Genomic DNA, 22,654 nt, shown 5'->3' with positions numbered 1-22,654 from the left:
GAAAGAAAGTAAACTAATCATGTGCTCTTAAAGAATAAAAACCTATGCCAGGTTTTCCCTTCTCTTCACCTTCCTTTATTCTAAAAAAGTTCCTTTGTTGATTGCTGAGTCATGATCAAAATGCTTACCTACTTCATATTATTAAATTTTCCAGAAAATCAATAATAAATCACTTGAGCTCTAAATATTACTAGTTGGGAAGTAATCTGTCTTGAGTCAGTTTTACATTGGTTTAAACCAACTGCTCTAAATAAAACACTTCCTTGATTGATGTTTGATTTAAAATGAGAATATACTGTTAGAGATTTTAGCCTTGTTGGATTGGCCGTACTCTTTTAAGGCTCTGTCCAGCACGATAAAGTTTTAATAAGCAATAAAGGTAACCTTTTTTAATAAATTTCAGTGTTAGGTTAACTTACAAGTAGTCTAAGTGAACATATGCTTAAATTGTGTTTTGTAAAATATTTGGTGTGGGGCTGAAAAAAAATTTTGTGTCTGATGTGGAAAACATCACATTAAAGAACTAAATTTTAAAATATCAAAGATTTATAGTATTTGCTTTTCAAAATAAGTGCATAATTCTGTTTGGTATAGTTACTGGGTCTTTTTTTTTTAATTTGTTATTTATTTTTGTAGATGTATACTGCCAAATGGAAGAAATTAAAGTCTCATCCTCAACATGAGGCAAAGAAGTTTTTAAGAGTTGATAATCAACTACAAGAGTGGTATGAAGTGAGTTATGTTATAAAAATGCAAAAGCTATTACAAATTATCCTAAGTATCATTAACAAGGTATTCCCTGCTACAGAAAGTTTGTACCTTTTGACCACCTTTCTCCAATTCCCCAACCCCACCTCCACCTCCACCTCAGGTTAACCACAAATCTGATCTCTGTTTCTCTAACTTTGGTTTGTTCGTTTGTTCGTTTTAGATTACACATATAAGTGAAATCATACAGTATTTGTTTTTCTCTGACTTAGCATAATGCCCTCAAGGCCCATTCACATTGTCACAAAAGGCAGAATTTCCTCATTTTTTATGTCTGAATACTATTCCATGGTGTGTGTGCTTCTTTATTCATTCGTCTTCTGGTGGACAGTTAGGTTGTTTCCATGTCTTGGCTAGTTTAAATAATGCTGCTATGAACATGAAGGGGTACAGATTACCTTTTCGAATTAGTGTTTTCATTTCCTTTGTATTCCCACAAGTAGAATTTCTGGATCATATGGTAGTTCTATTTTTAATTTTTTGAGGGTCCTCCATAGTTTTCCATAGTAGCTGTACCAGTTTATGATCCCATTAACAGTACACAAGAGTTCTCTTAAATTCACATTATCACCAGCATTTCGTATTGCTTGTCTTTTTGATGTTGGCCGTCCTACCAGATGTGAGGTGATATCTCATTATGGTTTGGTTTTGATTTGCATTTCCCTAATGACCAGTGATGCTGAGCATCTTTCCATGTACCTGTTGACCCTTTTATATATCTTCTTTGAGAAAAATGTCTACTCATTTTTAAATTGGATTTTTTTTTTTTGCTGTAGAATTATATGAGTTCTTTATATAGTTTGAATATTAACCCCTTGTCAGATATATGGTTTGCAAATATGTTTTTCCATTCCACAGGTTGTCTTTTCACTTTGTTGATTATTCTTTGGCTGTGCAGAAGCTTTTTAGTGTGATGTAGTTCTACTTACTTATTTTTTATTTTGTTGCTTGTGCTTTAGATGTCATATCCAAAAATCACTGCCAGGACACATGCCAGTGAGCCGTTTTTCTGTTTTCTTCTAGGAGTTTCATGGTTTCAGGTTGTACATTTAGGTCTTAATCATTTTGAGTTCATTTTGGGGAGTGGTATAAGATAGTGGTCATTTCATTCTTTTACATATGACTATCCAATTTTTGAAGCACCATTTATGGAAGAGACCATCTTTTCTCCACTGAGTATTCTTGGTTCCCTTGTCAAATATTAGTTGACCATATATGCTTGGGTTCATTTCTGGGCTCATAATTTTGTTCCGTTGATCTATTTGTTTTTATACCAGTACCATACTGTTTCGATTACTATAGCTTTATAAGATAGCTTGAAATCGGGAAGTGTGATGCCTCCCGCTTTGTTCTCCTTTCTCAGTATTGCTTTGGTTATTCTGTGTCTTTTGTGGTTCCATATAAATTTTAGGATTGTTTTTACTACTTTAAAAAATGCCACTGGAATCTTGATGGGAATTGCACTGAATGTATAAATGGCTTTTGGTAGTATGATCATTTTAACAGTATTCTTCCAATCCAAGAACACAGGATGCCTTTCCATTTATTTGTGTCTTCTTTGATTTCTTTCATCAGTGTCTTGTAGTTTTCAGAGTAGAAATGTTTCACCTCCTTGGTTAGGTTTATTCCTAAGTATTTTATTGTTTTTGATGCTCTTGTAAATGGGATCATTTTATTTCTTTTTCAGATAATTTCATTATTAGTATATAGAAATGCTGTTGACTTTACGTTACTTTTGTATCCTACAACTTTACTGAATTTGTTAATTAGATCTAACAGATTTTTTTCGTGGAGCCTTTAGAATTTTCTATGTATAAAAACATGTCATCTACATACAGAGACAGTTTTACTTCTTCCTTTCCAATTCTGATACCTTTTGTTTCTTTTCCTTCTACTTTGGTCTACTTTGTGGTCTACTTTGTTGAGTAGAAGTGGTCAGAGTGGGCACCCTTATCTTGTTCCTGAAATTAGTGGAAAAGCTTTCAGCCTTTCAACAGTGAGTATGGTATTAGCTGTGGGCTTATCCCTTTTGGCCTTTATTATGTTGAAGTATATTCCTTGTATACCTAATGTGTTGAGAGTTTCTATCATGAATGAATGGAACTTTGTCAAATGCTTTTTCTGCATCTAATCAGATGATATTTTTTTCCTTCATTTGATTAATTCATTTGTGTATGTTGAACCATCCTTGCATGCCAGGTATAAATCCCAGTTGATCATGGTGAATGATCCTTTTAATGTGCTGCTGATTTCAATTTGCTAGTATTTTATTGCAAATTTTTACATCTCTATTCATCAGGGATATTGGTCTGTAGTTTCCTTTTTTGGTAATGTTCTTTTCCAGCTTTGCTATCAGTGATGCTGGCCTCATAAAATGAGTTTTGGGAGTGTTCCCTCCTCTTCAATTTTTTGGGAAAGATTGGCATTAATTTTTCTTAAGATGTTTTGTGAAATTCACCAGTTGAAGCCCTCTGGTCCTGGGCTTTTCCTCCGTGAGAGATTTCTGATTACTAATTCAATCTCTTTACTATAATTGGTCTATTCAGACTTTCTATTTTGTCCTGATTCACTCTTGATAGTATGTTTCTAAGAATTTTGCATTTCTTCTAGGGTGGCCAGTTTGTTGGCATATAGTTTTCATAGTAGCCTCTTATAATTCTTTATTTCTGTGCCATCAGTTGTAATGTCTCCTTTTTCATTTACAATTTTGTTGATTTGGGTCCTTTCTTTTTTCCTTGGTTTACCTTTTCAAAGAACCAAGTCTTAGTTTGGTTAATCTTTTCTGTTGTTTTCGTATTCTCTATTTCATTTATTTCTGCTCTAATCTTTGCTATTTCCTTCTGCTAACTTTAGGCTCAGCTCTTCTTTTTCTAGTTCCCTAAGGTGTAGAGTTAGGATGTTTATATGGGATCTTTCTTCTTAATGTAGGCATTTATTGCTGTGAACTTCCCTCTTAGAATTGCTTTTGATGCATCCCGTAAGTTTTGTTTTGTTGTGTTTCCATTTTCTTTCGTCTCAAGATACTCTTTATATGCCCTTTAATTTCTTCTTTGATCCATTGGTTGTTCACGAGAGTTTTCATTCCGTATGTTTGTGACTTTTCCAGTTTTCCTCTTGTTATTGATTTCTAGTTTCATACCATTGTGGTCAGAGAAGATACCTGGTATGATTTCAATCTTCTTGAATTTACTGGCTTGTTCTGTGGCCTAACATATGGTGTATCCTAGAAAATGTTCATGTCCACTTAAGAATGTATATTCTGCTGTTGATGAACAGAATGTTCTGTATATGTCTGTTAGTACATTTGGTATATAGTGTGGTTCAAATTTGCTATTTCCTTATTGATTCTCTCCCTGGATGATCTATCCATTGTCTAGAGTGGGGTATTAAAGTCCCCAACTATTATTTTATTGCTTTTATTTCTCCTTTTAGCTCTTCTAGTTTTTGCTTTATGTACTTAGGTGGTCTATTTTTGGACAAGGCATCTGTTTGAGCACAGGGGGAGGCGACGGTCATTGGCTGATAGCCTGGTAGGACTGCTGGCTTGGTTCCCCTCCCACCCAAGTGAGGCTGTAGAATGGGCTTCATGGTTGCTTGGATTCTGTGACGTTACTAGACAGTTGGGACTGGATACTATATTCAGCATTAGGTGGGGCTATGAAATTAGCTTCCCTGCCCTGGTAGTGCAGCAGGATGGGACACAAGGCCTGCACAGCTCATTGTTTGGGGACCTGAATCAGGCAGGAGTGTGCACTAAAGGTGCAGGCCACCAGTCTTGCTCTGCAGACAGGGAAAGTCACAGGCTGTGCTCTCTGTTCTACTGCCACTGTAAACGGGGCTGTTGGATGGGTTATGCAGTTTCCCGTGTGTTCTGGTAAAGCTCCCTGGTCAGGCAGGCTGATGCGTGTTTTCAGCAATAAGTGGGGCTACAGCTGAGTGTCCCTGCTCAGGCACTGTGGGAGAAGCAGCTCGAAGGTCACTAATGCTGTTTGTTCGTGGTCTCAAGTCAACCTGTGCCCCAGGTTCCCTGGCCAAACAGGGCCACTGGCTTTGCTCTCAGGGCAGTCAGCTCTGCCCACCCGCTTCTCAGCTCAAGCGCCGCTGGGGTATGCAGCTTCCAGGTGTTCTCACCACCCCTCCCTATCGGGTGGGGCTCTCTGTCTCCTGCTGGGGGAGGACCGAGAAGGCCCATTTCAGGCAGCTCCCACATCTTCCTGAACAGGCTGTCTGGTCAGTAGGGGCCAGGAGCCACAGTCTGCAGCAGTGGTGCCATGGCTCAGCTCTTCTGCCTGGGCGTGGGCAGACTGGACTCCAGGGCCAGCAGCGCGTCACCTTGGGATCCCAAGCTAGGCAAACCTGCGCCCTGTCACGTTCTCTGGTCAGACTGCATCACCAACCAACCGGACTCTGTTGGTGAACGGGGCTGCTGGCTGAGACAGCTGTGTGGGCTCTGCAGGCAGAATGTTGATCAAACAATACTAACCAGTCACACTGTTCCTAAAGTAACAAATGACAGAACTTACTCCACGTGGTAAACAGACATGAAAACCAAATTCTCTAGTTCTTACATGACATCTTCTCTCATTGAAATGGTGCCCTGTGACTTTATAGTCATACTTCAGGGATCAGGCTGGTGGTTGACCCACCCTGTCCTGGTGATGTAGTCTCTGGAGTAGTAATAAAAGGTTGTTATTAAAAAAGGTAATATGATCCAAATTCATAGAACCAGAGAGTAAATGTTGTTTCTACTTTATTAGGTGGTACACTGGTGTTAGAGAAAAGTGTGTTGTAAGTCTTAGCGTTTTTTAAATAAGGAGCAATATGAAATTCCAGGAAAAGGCAACGAAATTATTATAACGATTTAAAATATATTACCTAAGAGAAAGTTAAAGTGAACAATAAACCTGAAATGAAAGATAAGCTTAAGCGCAGTTACAGAGCTCATCAGTTACAGAAATATGTATTAGCCATAATGTGTTCCATTATTAGAAATAATACTGATAACAGAGTCAGGAAGGAAGGTAACAAAATATTTTAGGAAACAAAATATGCATCTGGAAGTGAAATAAGGGGAAAACCTGAAGTGGTAAGTGTGAAGAGGTCAGGGCACTTTCTGACCAGCTGCAGGCTATCAAGGAAGATGTGCATTGATAACCTCAGGTGATGGTAGAGGTCGTTGCTCTGTAGTGAGTAAAACAGTCTAGAATGATTTTCAAAATGGGGAATCATTTTCCTTATACTTGTTTGATAAAAGAAATGGCTACTTCCTGTTCTTCAACACCTGAAGGAACTACAAGTTGGGCTTTTTTCTTTTCACTGCTACATTTTATAATTCTCAAGGACCTGTATCATTTGTTGGGCTACTTTGTCATTTGAAATTGCACTGTTCCCTTATTTCTGGAACGTGTTTCTGTGTGTCCGCCCACGGGGGACCTTCAGGCCGTGAGAAACACGGCCTCATCCGAATCCCGGTCCTTGCCGCTGTCCTCACTCGGCACACACTCCCCGCCACTGGGGGAGCGGCAGCTCAGATCCTCCACACCAGACTCTTGGTCGCTGTTGGCTGACAGATCTGGGTCTGAGCTTTTCAAATTGTCTTGCGTTAGAATCAAAGCAGAATCTTCATCGCCCTGTGAAGGGCTCCTGGATGGAAATGATTTCATATTCCCGCTGTAATCCTGGGGAGTGTTGGCTGTGCTGTTGTCTGAGGTAGAAAACACTGAGTGTCTGCTGGGTTCACTTTGCTTACTCTTCACTTGAGTGCGATTTAACTGGACTTTCTGAATTTTTTCCAGCCTCTAAAAAAGAAACAACAATTTCAGGGAACGATCATAAATCATGTATCTTTTTTGTATATGCATGCCTAAAGGTATTCACTACCTTCCAGCTGGGTATAATGTTAAGAACATGGGATTTAGACGGACTTGGGTTGAAAACTAGACTTCATGACTTTGGACAAAATAATTAGATTCTGTGAGGCTTGCTTTCTTCACCTCTAATGTAAGGATGGCACTGCCTTAGCACAGGTTTTCTATAAAATGCAGAAAACGTAGCATAGGTAGAGCACCTGGCATCCTTCTTTCTGTATCTATCTGGTTTTACATAATGATTTTCATCCTGTGAACTCAAAATACATTTTTTTTAAATTAGGAGTGAGGTGTTCATTATCTAATTTTTTAAATTAAGATATAAGTAGCTCACCCTCAAAGTGTACAGTTCAGTGATTTTTAGTATATTCACAAGGGTACACAACCATTCACTACCATCTAGTTCCCTAATAGTTTCATCATCCCCAAAGCAAACCAAGGAAGCTAGCCAAGCCAGATGTCTGAAACGTATCAAAGTGCCTAGGCAAGTGCTCACCTTTGGGGGCTGTGTTTCTTGTTACCCACCAGCTAAAAATGTGAAATGGCTTTGTTGCTACATTTCACACATCCTGAGTCATGAGAGGCTTTCCCAGAGCAGTGATCGTCACAAAATATGGTTAACAAGAGCAAGTGTGTCTTACTTCTTCTAGGGCCTCGAGTTCTTCCTCCAGCTGCTGGGTTTCCTCCTTCACAGCCATAAGGTAATCTGTGACCGACTGTCGGGGCTGCAGTCCCTTTTCAAAGCGGTTATACATTCCACTCCAAAATCTAGAGAGGACAGCAGCGCTTCATGAAACACCAGGTCACAATCTGTACATCCGCATCCCCAAGTCTTCTAAGGAATCTTTCAACCCACAGTCCCACCGTCCTAATAATAACCAAATGCAAAGCACAGGCTCAAAAAAGCCACTTAAAGCGATAATTTCATGTTGATGTTTTCATTTTCTTGAATCAACAGGCTTCTTTTGGGGAGAATAAATTCATGAAGTCTACTTGTATAGATGGTACTGAATTAGTAGGCATATAACATATTTTTCTAAAACAGACTGAAGGTAGTACATGTTACCATTTTCTTTCTTTTTTGGGCTTAAGAAAATGGCTCTTAGTTTGGAAGTCAACTTGAAAAATGAGTCTTTGTATTAACATGCAGAATCTTTCAGCCACAAAGGGAGTCTTTTAAATCTGAGGGTTTTCGCTTTTTTTTTTTTTCACCAAAAATTTACATTTGCAATAAATCCTCCCTTTTTTATACACAGTAAAGCAACTGGAATGCAAATGAGAATACAGGTGCACTTTGCTTTACTGTGCTTTGTGGGGATGCCTTTTTTTTTTTTTTTTTTTTTTTACAAATTGGAGGTTTGTGGCAACCTTGTACCAAGCAAGTCTATCAGCACAATTTCTCTAAGAGCATTTGCTCATTTTGTGTCTCTGTGTCACATCTGGGTAATTCTCAGAATATTTCAAGACTCTGCAGTATTATTTTCTCTGCTATGGTGATCAGTGATCTTTGATGTTACTACTACTACTCACTGAAGGCTCAGATGATGGTTAGCATTTTTCAGCAATAAAATGTTTTTAAATTAAGGTATATAACATGGTTACATTGTTTTTTAGACGTAATGCTGTTTGTTGCACAGTTAACAGACTACCGTATAGTGTAAACATAACTTTTATATGCACTGGGAAACTAAAAAATTGATGTGACTCGTTATTGCGATATTCACTCTCTTACAGTGGTCAGGAACCAAAGCCACAGTATTTCTGAAGGTAAGCTGTGTCATGATCACTACCTAAACCTGTGATACCATATTTAACTTCTAAGGTCCTCTCTCCCTCCCTCCCTCCCTCCCTCCTTCACTTTTAAATAGACTGGAACTTACATTTTTAGGATATCATTACTACAAAAATTGACTTCTAAAGAGAATTCCACATTTAGGGGGGAAAAGAGAGAGAGGAGACACTGGCAAAAATGCCAGATGAGATATTTAATCATCTTCCTTCAGTGTGTTTGCATCCAAAAAGCCTTGAAGCTCATACACTTCAACTTCCAAATGGTAAAAAGTGCCAGAATCTAAGTTCATAGCCATACTTGTTAAGGTCCTAGAGGTTTACATACTTGTACATGAAGTTGCATGGCGTCGTGGGGAGATGGAGGGTTCCCTGGGTCTGACTGGGATCATCTCTAAATAGAGGGTTCAGGTAGTCACCCCGATTCTTCCACAGGTGAGCCCATAAAGAGTATGTTCTTTCTTGAATTCTGTTATAAAGAAAATAAGCCTGAATACAGCTTATCTTCATTCTTAAAAATAGTAGACATGTAATATTAAAGCAGGAAAGGGATCAAAAACTGTTTTCTGAACATCAGGTGTCCCTGTTCTCTAGCAGGGAAATTTGCAATCTGTGTCTTCATGGTACAGCAGGAGAGCTCTGTAACAGTCTCGACTCCTCTGCTGTCCGTACTGGCCTCAGCAAGATGCTTGATCCCTCTGAGTGTAAAATAAAACCACAAGAATTTTTTGGAATTTTTCCCCAAATAGTCGTTGGATTTTTATTATTTGCCAGGTACTATTTAAATGCTTCACATATTTTCTCTCATTTAATCCTCACTGAATTCCTATGACATTTGTCCCTTTTGCTAATCTGGCCCAACAAATCACAAAACTACCTAGGAAAACAGGTGAGCTTAAAGGATGTACTCTGCTACTTTTAAATCATTACGATTTGTTGGAATTAAAGTTCCTTGGAGAAAACAAACTAGTACCTACTGGGAAAAGTCATTTTCTTTCCATGCAGGCTCTATAAACTAGTAGAGTCTTTTATTTGAACTGATCATTTCCAAAATTAAATCCGATATTATATATACCACACAAAGTCATTTTATTTTATAAAAATTTCAAAAATGTTCTTTGATTTGCAGCTCTTAAGTCACTTTGTGTTGTTTCTGACTTTATAAAACGTCCACATTTCATCTACTTTTTCCCTCTCAATAAAAGCAATCCAGTTTTAATCTGAATAAGAGAGTGACCTGAGTTTCTAATTTACTTTCCCAGTTATACAGTAGTCCACCTTTATCCATGGGATATATGTTCCAAGACCCCCAGTGGATGCCTGAAACTGTGGACAGTACTGAACCCTGTGTATACTGTGTTTTCCTATACATACACACCTATGATACAGTTTCATTTATAAATTAGGCATAATAAGAATATCCAAAATGCATCACTACTCTTGAACTTTGGGGCCATTATTAAGTAAAATAGGGGTTACTTGAACACAAGCATTGTGTTAACCTCGACAGTCAATCAGATAACCGAGACAGCTACTAAGTAAGTAACAGGCGGTCCCGGGCAGGATGGAGAGGGGCAGCACAAGATTTCATTGTGCTACTCAGAATGGCTCACAATTTAAAACTTATGAATCGTTTTTTTTCTGGAATTTTCCATTTAATATTTTCGGACCACAGGTGACCTTGGATAACTGAAATTATGGAAATCGAAACCATGGATAAGGGGGACTACTGTACTTGCAATTCTTATGGCAGTATATCTGCCAAAGATGTCTAACTCTTTACTTTTAAATGCAAAAATTGCTTTCTCTTATTCCAAGAAGCTTCCTTTCCATTATCAGTACGTGAAGTCTACCTACCTGTCTGTGGACGCTAGGCAGGAACTGGGCAAAATCGACTTGTACCTATCTTTGTCAGCTGATGGCATTAAACTGTTAAAGTGACATCAGGAAAAAGAAAATAACTTTACTCTGTCAGTATAGATGTGTGGGTAAAACAGTCTTCAAAACTGTGGAAGGCCATCTGAAATTCTCAGTCACAAACTCTTTCAAGTCACAAACACTTACTTGAGTTCTTGTCTCTCCTTCTGGCTGTTACATAGGAAGTTTCCAAACTGGCAGGAATAGATGTGGTGTTGAATATGAATCAAAAACCTCTCATTAAACTCAAAGGCACAGGGAAATTGTTCCATTAACTGCCAGACGCACTCAATGAACTGGTCAATAACTGGAGAGATTTCTTTGGGATCACCATCTAGGTTGCCATATCTGTAAAACAAAGTATGAGAGACGTTACGGCAAGGTTTTTTGGGGTTTCTTTTTGTTTTTTTAACTCGAAAGCTATAAATGGAAAAATAATCATAGAAGGAACTCTAGTTCCTAAACATCTTATCTTATAAACCTGGAATGCAGAAGAAGTGGAAAAACATAACTTTTAAATTCTAATGTCAAGAGAAACTGTAGTGAAGGTCTGGGCAGAGAAGGGACGTGTTGACGTTATAATTACCAAAGAAAAGTGTTAGTGCATTCAAGGAGTCTTTCCATGGAGAGAGCAACCTTTCATTCAAACATGCGAAGTACATCAGAACTTCTGAAATAAATCTTCCACTTTAATTAGTGACGGGGGGAGAATGGGAAGAAATGCCTAAGCAACTTCAGAGTTTTTCATTTTTGCATGGTTTTGTTGGGAAGAAAAAAGAGGGACAGCTTTAAAAAAAACTGGTTCCCCAAGTTTCTAGGGATATTTCCATTTCTAGACCAGTGTTAAAATTTGTCAGTTTATTTCCACGTGACCACAGATTCCCATATACCTTTATATCTCTCGTATCACTGTTCTCAAGAGTACATCAGGAATCTCCTCCCTCATGTTTGTACTGATTTTTAAATGAAGACTGCCTCGTCCTTTACACTATTATGCTTATTTTAGAAAGAATCCAAAAGGGTGATTTGGGTGCCATCAGATACAGAATAACAATATAGAACCTCATCTTCTCAGACATGGATAATCAACTTGAGGAATAGGAATGAGCAAGGATCGGTTTAGTAGTTCTTTCCAGGGTGGAAACCTCTCAAAAGGTTTAGTCCCACTCACCTCTGGTCGCTTTAAAAAGGGGTTGCCCAATATGTTATTTCGTCACAAGACACATATTTATCAGCCATTTCTATATTATTTCTGCCACAGATCCTCGACCTCAGAGATCCAAACAGTCGGTGGAACCACCAAAATTGAAAATAACAGTTGATCGTAAGGTTACTTAATTGTTTGGGGGCTTTAATTTTCTCATTTGTAAAATCGAATCACTGTGCTTTCCGGGAAAGATAATTAATTATAAAAATAGAATTCCAGAAAACCACATAATAAATGCTCAACTAATGCTAAATGCAAAAACTTACAAAAATAAATAAGGACAGCTCCATAAATTGAGAATTTATTTTAGGAAAACATTCAAACAATCAAAAATGTATATCAAAATCTCTAAATTATTATCAGCAGGCTGCCTAAATTTAAATTTTACCTCTAAAGGACAAGACCATACCAGCTACAACACATAACATTCAGGGATTAGAGACACCAGAACACCAGTCAGACATTACCATCCACACTAACCAAATGAGGCCAGGAGCTTCTGTTTATTGAAAGCCCAGTAGATGGGCTAGTAAGCAAGGAGCTGGGCTATTCACATATACGGTTTTAAAAGCCTTGCTATAACCCCGTGGATTAGGGAGGGTCTCCCCTTTAAACAGACGGGAGGCGAATGCTCAGAGAGGACAGAAGCCCAAGGCCACACAGTAAATGCCACAGCCTGGATTTGAGGCTGCATCTGTTGGGCTCAAAGCCTGGGCCGCTGTCCTACGTTAGCTCTCCAGAGACGCCTGGGACGCAAATGCCGCAGGATAAGCCCAATTTAACTCCCCTTGTGGAAGATCAAAGAGAAACTTCCACAGGCATTTCACAACATACAGCTTAAAATGAATGTTTGCACTTCAAAAATGGAACAATTTAGTAAATCAAATTGTGGAAGGAAGGGAGATTCCATCCTTTCTAGGTCGATTAATGAACAAGCTTCTGTCTCTTCTGGAAGAACTTAATATTAGTTCTGCTCAGTAAATACCAACCGCTCTCGAGTTAGAACTTCTTTATCTGTGATATACATATTCAACAAAATTTTAACTTCCTGAATAAGATACACAAGGAAACTCTGAAAACAAGGCTATTTTCCCCCACTCAATTCTCATCTTTTTTATCCTAAACATTCACTATAACAGATTTAAAAATATTTCTTACCTGTGATTAAACTTATGACCAAAGGAAATCCAGTCCTTTTCAATTAATACCTACACAAGATAGAATATAAATATCATGGAGAGAAGCAAATGAAGGAAAATAAGAGACCAGCACCAATAATTCTGAAGGATTCTGAATTCAGAGGTTCTTGGAGCGGAAGTCACTCTACTCCGTAACCTGCACATGAACGAACACTCACTATCCGCCCCTATAGAGATGCATGTCAGAGGGCAAAGCTGAAAGCCTTCCACAGGAAAAATAAACAAGAGTGGACATACGAAGATGTAATGCCACCACCCATAGAGTGCTTTCAGTGAGCACTGTTCATATTGCTTCATGTATGACCTCATTTCATTGTGGGGTAGGTATTATCACTGTCATTTTAGAGAGGGGGAAACTGAAAGAGAGGTTAAATACTCACCGAAGATCACGCTACTGGCAAGTGGTGGATGCCACCTCATAACCGAGCTCCAGAAACCACCACAGCCCATCTAGCCCAACTCTCAACCAACAGGCAATGCTGCTTGTCAGTATAATAGCAAATACTAACCATTTTACAAGAAACAATTAGGGATGTTTTCCAGTGATCTTCAGTATACTTTAGAAGAATTCTAGAATGATGAGGGTCTGGAACATATTAGAAGTTTCAGCCCTGCTTTGGAGTTAGGGGTAACATGAGTTTATACTCTCAAACTGTCTGGATTAAAAAAACAAAAAACTTTTAAATCAAATACTATAGGATAGTACCATCAATATCACCAATGCTCTAAGACAGCCAGAGCTTTTCCCTTAAAAAAAGTAAGGATTGGTTGAAGTTTGGCCTTGACAACTCCTAAGTTTAATGGGGAAGAATCAAAAAGAGCCAATGGTAGCGAAGGGGAGAGGCTCCCGGTGGTGTGTGACTCAGCCTCCCCACTCTCCAGACATAAATGAAGGACTCCAGCCCCTAACCTCAGTCCAGGGGAGGGGTCTGAAGCGGGAATGTCACCCTGAAGTCTCAGTGCTGTCACAGGTGATAGGAAGTTCTCTGACACATTCAAAACAAAAGGAAAGAAAAAGCCCGAGTGGAACCCTGCCACTTCTCTCTTGTCCCCAGAGTGTCAGCTGATAATACTCGATAAAGGATCCCAAGCATGGATTCAGGATCCTCTGAAGCACTTTCTACCAAATCATGGTTCAAGAGGCAGGATCCAGGTAATCTCCCAGCCGCTAGGAAGTCCCTGCAGTCACTTTAAGATTTTGGTTCTGGCTTAGCCAAAGCTTCACCCTTCCAGGCAACTAACACAAATATTCTGCAGTTGGAAGCAACATGTCAAGTTTTGATGCACATCTAAAAGGTGCAAAATCTAGGAGAGGATGTACCCAGAATTTCAGCAAAGAATGCAAAAACATTGTAAAGTTTTCAGTATTCTCTGGATATCCAGAGTTGTGAAGGACAATTTAAAATATAAAAGCAGTAAGTGAGAACACTTTCCTATAGAAAGGTTTTTCTCCAAATATTTTTTCTGGAAAGTGTTTTCTGTTTTATAGTCATGTTACCTCAAACTTGAAAATTATATATATCAAACTTGAAATATATATATCAATATATATATCAATCAAATACATAAACTTGAAATATATATATATCAAACTTGAAATACAAATGAGGTATAAAACTATTTTACAAACTGCTAAGTAGATATTTTATATTTGCCCCCAAATTCACCTTTAATAGCATTGATTTGAATTGTTTCCAAAATCCCAGAAATTCACCTTCTTATTCCAAGCCTATTTCACCTTTTCCCCTTTAATTAATCATATGCTGATCTACTCAGAGAAAAATAATGTTGAGGAGGAGGGGGAAAAGTTGCCAATAGTTGTCAGAAGAGAGGTCCGTTCTGTCCAGGCACTGCGTGCGTGGGACAGTGGCCAAGCGGCCACACTCACCATGAAGCCCTTCAGAGTCCGGTAGTGAGGGTCCAGCAGGAGGCTGGCCACCGAGCACACCTGAGCAGTCCTGTCCCAGCCATCGGAACAATGAACAAGCACACTTGCCCCTTCCTCTGAAACTGCCTGAAAAACAGGAAGGGCAAAGGATGGCTATCAACAGGAAACATCATCAGAATTAGCTTTGGCTTTGTACTTGCAGAAAGAATCAAAAAAAGATTTACAGGCAAAAAATCAATACCAAAACCTGTTCCTTCATTTATTGAGTGTTCACGCCCCCGTGTAGTTAGGGCGGAGCCAAGGAGAGGTTTGGTGCCGGTAACTGAAGCGTCACTTCCCTTCCCTTATATCCAGGAGCCATGAGCCCGGCTTCTGTACCATATACAAGCAGGCTTCCTGTGTGAACGTCTCCTAGCCCACCTTCAACCCTCTCTTCCTCCCCACCGGGTTTCCACCTTAAGGCTTTCCAAATGAAATTCTGGAGCTGCTGCTGGCTGCAATCATTTTCAAAAAGGAAAAGACAAAAATTATAAATTGTAAAACTATGAAATTAGAAATAAAAGGATAAGAGCCAAGTTAAAGTGCCCAGCACTGAATAAATATTTGTTAAATAAATGAATTATCTAATAAAAGGGAGCATACCACGTCATCAGAAAAGATATGGTTGTCTTTAGGTAGAAATCTGAGGGGAATTTATTTTTCTAAAAAAACACACTGAACAACAAAATAGACAATGCATTCAAAAGCAGCGTATGTGAAAGTTGCAGCAAAATCTTCCTCTGGCAGAACAGAATCTACCTGCCAGGTTCAGGAACATGACTTGCTTCTGCCATCACTGAAAAGGGGGAGCTGTTTGCTAAGATGGAAGCTTCAGGCCTTGGTCACTCAGGTGACTCACATTTGGAGGTAACCTCCTATAGAAAATTCTTTCCTCCACCCAGGACCAAGCCTAATTGAAGAGAGACCATTCTGAAAGTATTTTACCACTTGATCGCCTTGATGATACACTGTCAACTGAACACCATCCTCTCTTTCACAAAATCCCATCTTCAGAGGGCAAACTTCATGGAGGTCTGCAAAGCCAGCTCCCCATTTGGTATCACCCAGTTTAGTACAGAGGAGCTCATGCAAGGCAACAAGATCTCCATTCCGAAGTCAGAGTACACTGGCTGCTCTGCCCCATAATTTCTGTTCTCTGCATTCGCATACCTTTGCAATGAAGATTCCTGCATCCATGATGGCCTTAATATGCCTCAACCAGCCAGAGTTCTCCAGTCCCCAAAGAAAATCACTCATGGAGGGAGATTTAAGTTCACACACTGCAAGATAAATTGTGTTACAGAAACAAAATACAGAAAATCTCTCATTTTATATGTGATTGTATTTGCAGGCAGTTCGTTAATGATTCCTCCACTGTAGTATTTTCTGGAAGACGAGTCAAGATAGATGCCCAAGCTTACTCATTCTACCGAACAGTTCCAAGTAAGGCTTTTCTATCTTCTTTGGTCACAGGGGACACTGCATAGGTTTAGGAGTATTATATTAGTAAAGTTTAAACCCTAATAAATGAAAATCATTGAATGTTACCATAGTAAAAATAAGAGAAGATTTACTTATTCTTGCAGCAAAGATATTCAAAATGTGCCACCAAGAAGCACTTGAGTAAGAGAGCCCTGGAGGAAAAGACTCCTATAACGAACTCCAGCACTTTCCCAACTAGAACTCCATCATCCAAGCACTTCAGTTGCGGACTGCTGTAAAAATACAAAACAGAGCTGTCCTAGAAGTCTTAAATGGAAATGATCGAACTCCTGCTACCAACAATCCTACCCAAAGGGAGTAAAGCGTGTGAAGTCAAACGTGAGGCCCTGCACTTCTGAATGCTTCTAGAGCATCAGGTTAGGGGCTTTCCCTTTGGTTGAAAATGAAGATAATCCAGGATTCCACTGATACCTATATTTTAGAAAACTAAGGCAGGTGTGTAAACACTTCTGTAATATTATCACAAACAATTTCATCTCGAGAGCTTATCTTTTAGTTAACATGAAGCATGAAAAAACTTTAGGGCTCAGCATTCTGACTACATATCACAAATATGACATTCCAAAGTTCATGGGGTTCATACCTATAAAGCCCTTTTGAGGAATCTTATAAATTAATCAATGAAAATGAAAAATAATGTTCCATAGATTTTGTTTGTTTAAAGTGTTACTTTGGGCCTTCATTTCTTCACGTTTAAAACAGGGAAGGTGTACTAAATTATATCTAAATGCCCTTCCAACTCTAAACTCCCAGATTCAACTTTAAGTCTATGAAAGCATTGCGCATTTGCAATACATAAAAACAGTTAACAACGTTTAATTTATCAGATGCCCTTCCCTCAAATATGCCAGATAACAGAGGGTTCACTCGTATTTCCCGCAACATAACAGCCACACAAAGAAAGCACAAGTAGTTAAATTCTGAGTCACAGACGGCAGCAGTGAGGAAGAAAATAACACCGAGATTCCCAGCTTTTAAGGCCCTTCTTAAGAAAGAGCCGTATTATGAATATGTTCAGGCAAGAGTCCAAACTCTTCCTTCCAAAAGCTTGCCCTGAGCTGGAAGCCCAGCTGGAGAACTGAGTTCTCTCCAGCATTGCCCTGGTTCAGGACACTGTCCCTTTGAGGTCACAGTGCTGCCGGCTCCCCACCAGCAGCGATTTAGATTGTTCCAGGAAGATTAACCTGATTTGCAGTCTTCAAACGTTTTTGCACGTGTGCCCCTCCACTGATTTTTAAAACTATGTACCCATAGCACAGGGAGATCAGCTTTGTGACCGCCTGAAGGGGTGGGATAGGGAGGGTGGGAGGGAGGGAGACGCAAGAGGGAAGAGATATGGGAACATATGTATATGTATAACTGATTCACTTTGTTATAAAGCAGAAACTAACACACCATTGTAAAGCAATTATACTCCAATAAAGATGTAAAAAAAAAAAAACTTTATGAACACTGAAAAACAAAAAAAACTATGTACCCTCTCAGGCACCCTGGAATAACGCACCATAATAAGACTGAAGGTGTGTTTGCCGTCTGTAAGGTGGCAAAAGGACAGTTCGTTAGGGGAGGTGGGAAAGGATGGCTGGTTCACACCTGGACGGAGGAGCATCTCTAAGGCAGGCGAGGCAGTTTTAGGAAGGAGCACGTGCGGAAGTCAGTGCCATAAAGCCATCCAGCCAGGGCGCCCCTGGGAAACTCTTCCCGTGACCTCGGGGTGTATGTACTCAGTGTGAAGACAGACGCTGAATCTGCTGCAACTGAAAAATGCCAGCCCTGGTGAGAACCTGGGCCGGGCGTGGCTCTGTCCTCGGGGAGGCGGACGGGGATGGGCTGGCCGCAGTGCTGCCCAGGCCCTCCGTGCAGCGCACGTGACGCAATCCCCGCACCCCTGTGCTGCGGCCTCTCCCGCGGGCGCCTGCTGTTTGGTTTTTCTGTCCAACCCCGGCCGTGACCCAGACCGTTCAACTTAATCCTAAAATACACACATTCCACCACGTAGAGTCTCTGGACTCACTGAGTCCTTTAAATCTTCCGCAGATAATACTGACTTGCAAACAGCTTTTTGTGAGGGGTTTTTTTTTCCACTGAACTAGCCCAAATTGCTGGTCGTCATGATCAGGCTCAGGGCTAGCTGGCATCCTCCTTCATTTCAAAAAGTCCAGGGAGCTAGAGAGATATCTTGGCATCCAAGCTCTGAAGCTCAGTCCAAGGACAAATGATCCCTTTTGCCTTCTCTTCTCACCAGGTGTGGAAATGACAGCAAGTTTAAAAATACAGACGCCAGGCTCTCCAGCTAACTGGGAGGTAGCCTGTGCCAGTGGCAAGAGGGGACCCGGCAGCTCACAGAACAAGGCCCTAAAAGGTGCTGTGGAGAGGATGCCCAGGCCACCCTCTTCACTGGCTCATGGCCCAGGGGACCAGCTGCCGCATCTCTCCCAGGTCAGCTCCCTTCCTTCCACACAGAGGAAGGCTCCTTGTTTAACACATCTGCTTTCAGGAACATTAAAACTGGGTACATTCAATAAAATAGCCTCCCGAGGTTTCACGCAAGGTAACGGCTGAGTGTTTCCCCTCACATGCTGAGTGGCCATTAAGAGCAATCAGCCCACAGGTGATTAATACACACGGACAGATGGGGGTACACTTGAGACTCCACGAATTAGCACCTGGATTTTTAAATATAAAACTGGTGGGTTTGTTTGGATAAACTCAGGATAAGGCAGAAATACTGATCGGTTCACCCTTGTTGCCAAAGCTGAACCAATATTTACAAACCATTTTGCTGAACAAAGTTCATTTCAGCTGACCTCAGAGGCGTCAGCCACAGATCACAGAGAACCAAACTTCTTATACTAACCTGGAGTTTAATGCCTGGGTCTAGTGACATTTGTTTTACATAACAGGGCAACTATATCCCACAAACATATAAAAACAACACTTCAAAAAAGACCGATAATTATGGCACCTGCGGAAATAGGAAATTTATTTGGAAGAAAATGAACCTCCCATGATCTTCCGTAGCTATTTCCTATACCAAGCTCATTTCTTCCTACGCAGTGACTGGATGGGGATCAGTGAGGGTGCAAAGTCTCCATCTGAACCCTGTGGGATTGGTCTTTCTTGTGTCTAAGATCTAAGGTTGGAAGGTACATGGCACTCCCTTACTTACCAGCCAGACACATACCTGAGCTCTCCTCATGTTCGATTTGTCTCCTTCCCATCTTGGAGTCAAAAACCCAAGCCCAATGAAACGGCCTTCAAAGAACTAGCAAAACGATGGTAATCTCCCTCAACTGAACATCCCAGCAGGCGATACCATTCAAAGAGGACTTAATTATGGCCTGTACAACAGAAGTGTTTAGTAAAGCCTGCCCTGTAGTCTCCCTGTTTTACTTAGAGCCCACCCTGGTGACAGAATAAACTCTGCAGTGAAGTGGACTCAGTCTATTAATGTCAGTGCCGCTGTCCTCCTCCCCCACCCCTGCCAACTGACATGGACCCTCTTTATAGGGGCCTTTACATTGGAGAGATCTGTATATTAGCTTCTCTGTATATTACTGGACACCAATAAGATTCCAGCTTTGTTTGTGATGCTATTTTCTGGAATCTCCACACAATTAAAAATGCCATGAAAGCCATTTTTGAATAGCCTTGTCTTCCTCTAAAGAATTCGATGCTAATATAAAATGGTAAGTTGCAATCCAGCCTAAATTCTGTACACCTTGTGCTAGCACTTAGCAGCATACATAACTATATGCAAACACACATGGGCATGAGTATGTGTCTGTGTCGAGCTACTAATAAACATGTATGTGTGTGTAAATTCATGTATACACACACATTCCAGTAATACTACCACTGACCTAAAGAAAATCAAGCAGCTGGTTCACAGAAGAATGCCCTATTAGCATTTATTAACTTTGCATATGAGTTTTGTGTCTAAAGACACAATTTGCCACAAATAAATTTTAAAATATATACACCCATTTATGTTATATTTACCATATATAAGGCTTGGGAGTTGGTCATTTTCTTTCAGTGAACAGGAACTCAACCAAAGACAGGGCTTAAGGAATGAGCAAGTCTAAATAGGAAACGTAAGGCAGATGAAAATAGAAAAGTCTAGTCTGCGAGAAGGAAGGGGTGCTGAGAGCCTGTGACGTCGGGGTGGATGTAAGATATTAGTGGTAAATGCTGGAGAGAAGGCCGAGAATCATGTGAGATTAAGATGTTGGCAGCAAATAACAGAAGTGGTGAAATAAGCAGTACACGTAGCTGGGGACGTAACTGGCGGAAAAGTATTCCACACTCATCACACCGGCTGAGCAAAGCTGCAGGACCAATGCACCCATCGAATCTGAGGCCACAGTCACTGGCAAGCAGATACTGAATTGCCCCATCCCACCTGCAGCCTTATGGAAAAACTGCTCACCCTGTGGCTAATATGAGTCATGTCTATCTTTAGTTTTATGGGAGACACATTCTATAAGTGCTCCTTTTGTAAATGTCCTAGTTATCCAAAAACTAGCTGTCATGATTAATAAAATGAAAACAACAATTCTGAGGGTGAAATTTTTTGATCTTTGAATTGTCCCAAGGAACATCAAGATACAGCACAATTAGAATAAAAAACAGCCATTCTTCTCCCATTAAATCTTTGTTTTCTTTTGTCCTCTCCTTTGCTAAAATCACCCAGAGATGAAGTCTTTGACATCCAATTAAAACATTCAACCATCTGATCTACCGAAGGACAGCCCTCAGGAAGATCACTTATGAGAAAGCACCATCTTCTCTTCCCGCCAGGATTTTCTGCCCTACATCAAGATCAGTAACGTCACTCTGTATTAATAAACAAAGCCTTTTTCTATGCAATGCCCAGCATATAGAAAACTCTCAAGAACTGTCTGATGTACAGATGACTGTGTCTAAAATAACTATGTAGCTCCCAGTGACTTCCTCTACATCCATTATCTACCAGGCAGCATATATTTACTCCCAATTTTCAGATTAGCAAGTGTGGCTTAAAGAGTTTACTAAGTCGGGCTTCCCTGGTGGCGCAGTGGCTGGGAGTCCGCCTGCCGATACAGGGGACACGAGTTCGTGCCCCGGTCTGGGAAGATCCCACATGCCACGGAGCGGCTGGGCCCGTGAGCCATGGCCGCTGAGCCTGCGCGTCTGGAGCCTGTGCTCCGCAACGGGAGAGGCCACAGCAGTGAGAGGCCCGCGTACCGCAAAAAGAAAAAAAAAAAAAAAAAAAGAGTTTACTAAGTCATCCATGGTTAACTCGGCCAGCAAATAACTGAGCTGGAGTCCTGGCCACAACACATACGCCCCAAAGCTCACGCTCTTTCCTCTCTGCCTCAGTGCTTAGAGCATTAGATCTCAGTCAAGATCGGGCGACATCATCCAGCCACATTTTACATCCTCTTACAACACAGAGAGAGCCAGGTACACACTCCTGATGCATTTCTTTCTTCCAAGTGACCATGAATTGATAACTAGTGGAGCCTGACAAAGAGACCTGTTGCTCTAGCAGAACACTTCTTAAAAACCCTTACCGCTAGGTGGAGCTGTCCAGTTCACTTTAATGGGAAAGTAGGTTTTCTGTGTGGAAACCCATGCCACATTGCTAAATTTTGAGGGACAGTGACCAGATTTTCAGCCAGGTCTTACTGGCTGTCTCGTCTAATAGGTTAGTAATCTCAGGAAATTAATAATAGGGAAAGTCAGAAGATCGAGGGCTGAAAAAAGATCAACCTTTATAGCTTTTCATTAGCTCATAGCTGGTAGAACCTCATAGCATAAACTTGTAGGCCATGCTACAGGAAATACTCACTTTGAAATGAAAAACTTAAATGTGACTATAAAGGGTTGAACTCTTCCATTTCTTCCAGGCTTACTTAGCCCTCGCCACATAAAGTAATGATGTGAGGAAGAAAGAATCAAATAAAAAGGACACTGGGACTGAGAGTTACAGCCTTACCTCTGAGCAGAGAAGAATACTTTGTGGGAACCTCGGAGCCAGGTGTGTTAGGGACTGTCCCCTTCTAGACCTTAGTGCACCCGAGAGCACCGGGTAGGGACGCCAGAGCAGGGAGTCGTCACACGAGCACAGCACCCATGGCCGTGGTGCCTCCCATGACACACTCGAAGTTCTCTGCTTTTACCTGTCCCTTCTACACCCAACAAAGGCTCTGAACAATCGGGCCTCACAACCTTCACACACAAGCACAGGTCACATATCTCTGGGGCCACCTGACTTTACCACAGACTTTCGTCATCATCACTGTTCCCAATTCTAGGGGAAATGATAAAAGTGGTTACCTCTTGGGGCCTGCTAAAAAGATTCCAATCTTTTCAGTTGAATCTTACAAACAGCGCTTCACTATAGTATTGTCCAAACTGCTGAATGGGCACCGGGCCTTTGTTCCTGTGCTCTGGACCTGCTCCCATCTGATCGGCTGTCAGGCTGAGGTTT

General features: G+C 40.6%; 1 protein-coding gene across 1 annotated transcript in view; it reads right to left on the bottom strand.

Moving 5' to 3' along the window:
- Positions 1-5,501: 5,501 nt before the first annotated feature.
- MTMR7 (myotubularin related protein 7) overlaps positions 5,502-22,654 on the bottom strand; it is a 94,611-nt gene continuing 77,458 nt past the window's right edge. Inside the window, exons 8-14 of the mRNA XM_007459906.1 lie at positions 15,844-15,953; positions 14,635-14,760; positions 12,706-12,755; positions 10,488-10,688; positions 8,752-8,892; positions 7,277-7,403; positions 5,502-6,566 (exon numbers count right to left, since the gene is read on the bottom strand). Coding sequence (XP_007459968.1) covers positions 6,204-6,566; positions 7,277-7,403; positions 8,752-8,892; positions 10,488-10,688; positions 12,706-12,755; positions 14,635-14,760; positions 15,844-15,953 — 1,118 coding nt within the window. The 3' untranslated portion in view covers positions 5,502-6,203. The remainder of the gene's footprint in view (positions 6,567-7,276; positions 7,404-8,751; positions 8,893-10,487; positions 10,689-12,705; positions 12,756-14,634; positions 14,761-15,843; positions 15,954-22,654) is intronic.

Source organism: Lipotes vexillifer, unplaced genomic scaffold (genome assembly GCF_000442215.2).
Source record: "Lipotes vexillifer unplaced genomic scaffold, Lipotes_vexillifer_v1.1 scaffold614, whole genome shotgun sequence".
Classification (NCBI taxonomy): Eukaryota; Metazoa; Chordata; class Mammalia; order Artiodactyla; family Lipotidae; genus Lipotes; species Lipotes vexillifer.
The sequence above is the reverse complement of the archived record's forward strand: the minus strand, read 5'-3'. Positions and strand labels throughout refer to the sequence as shown.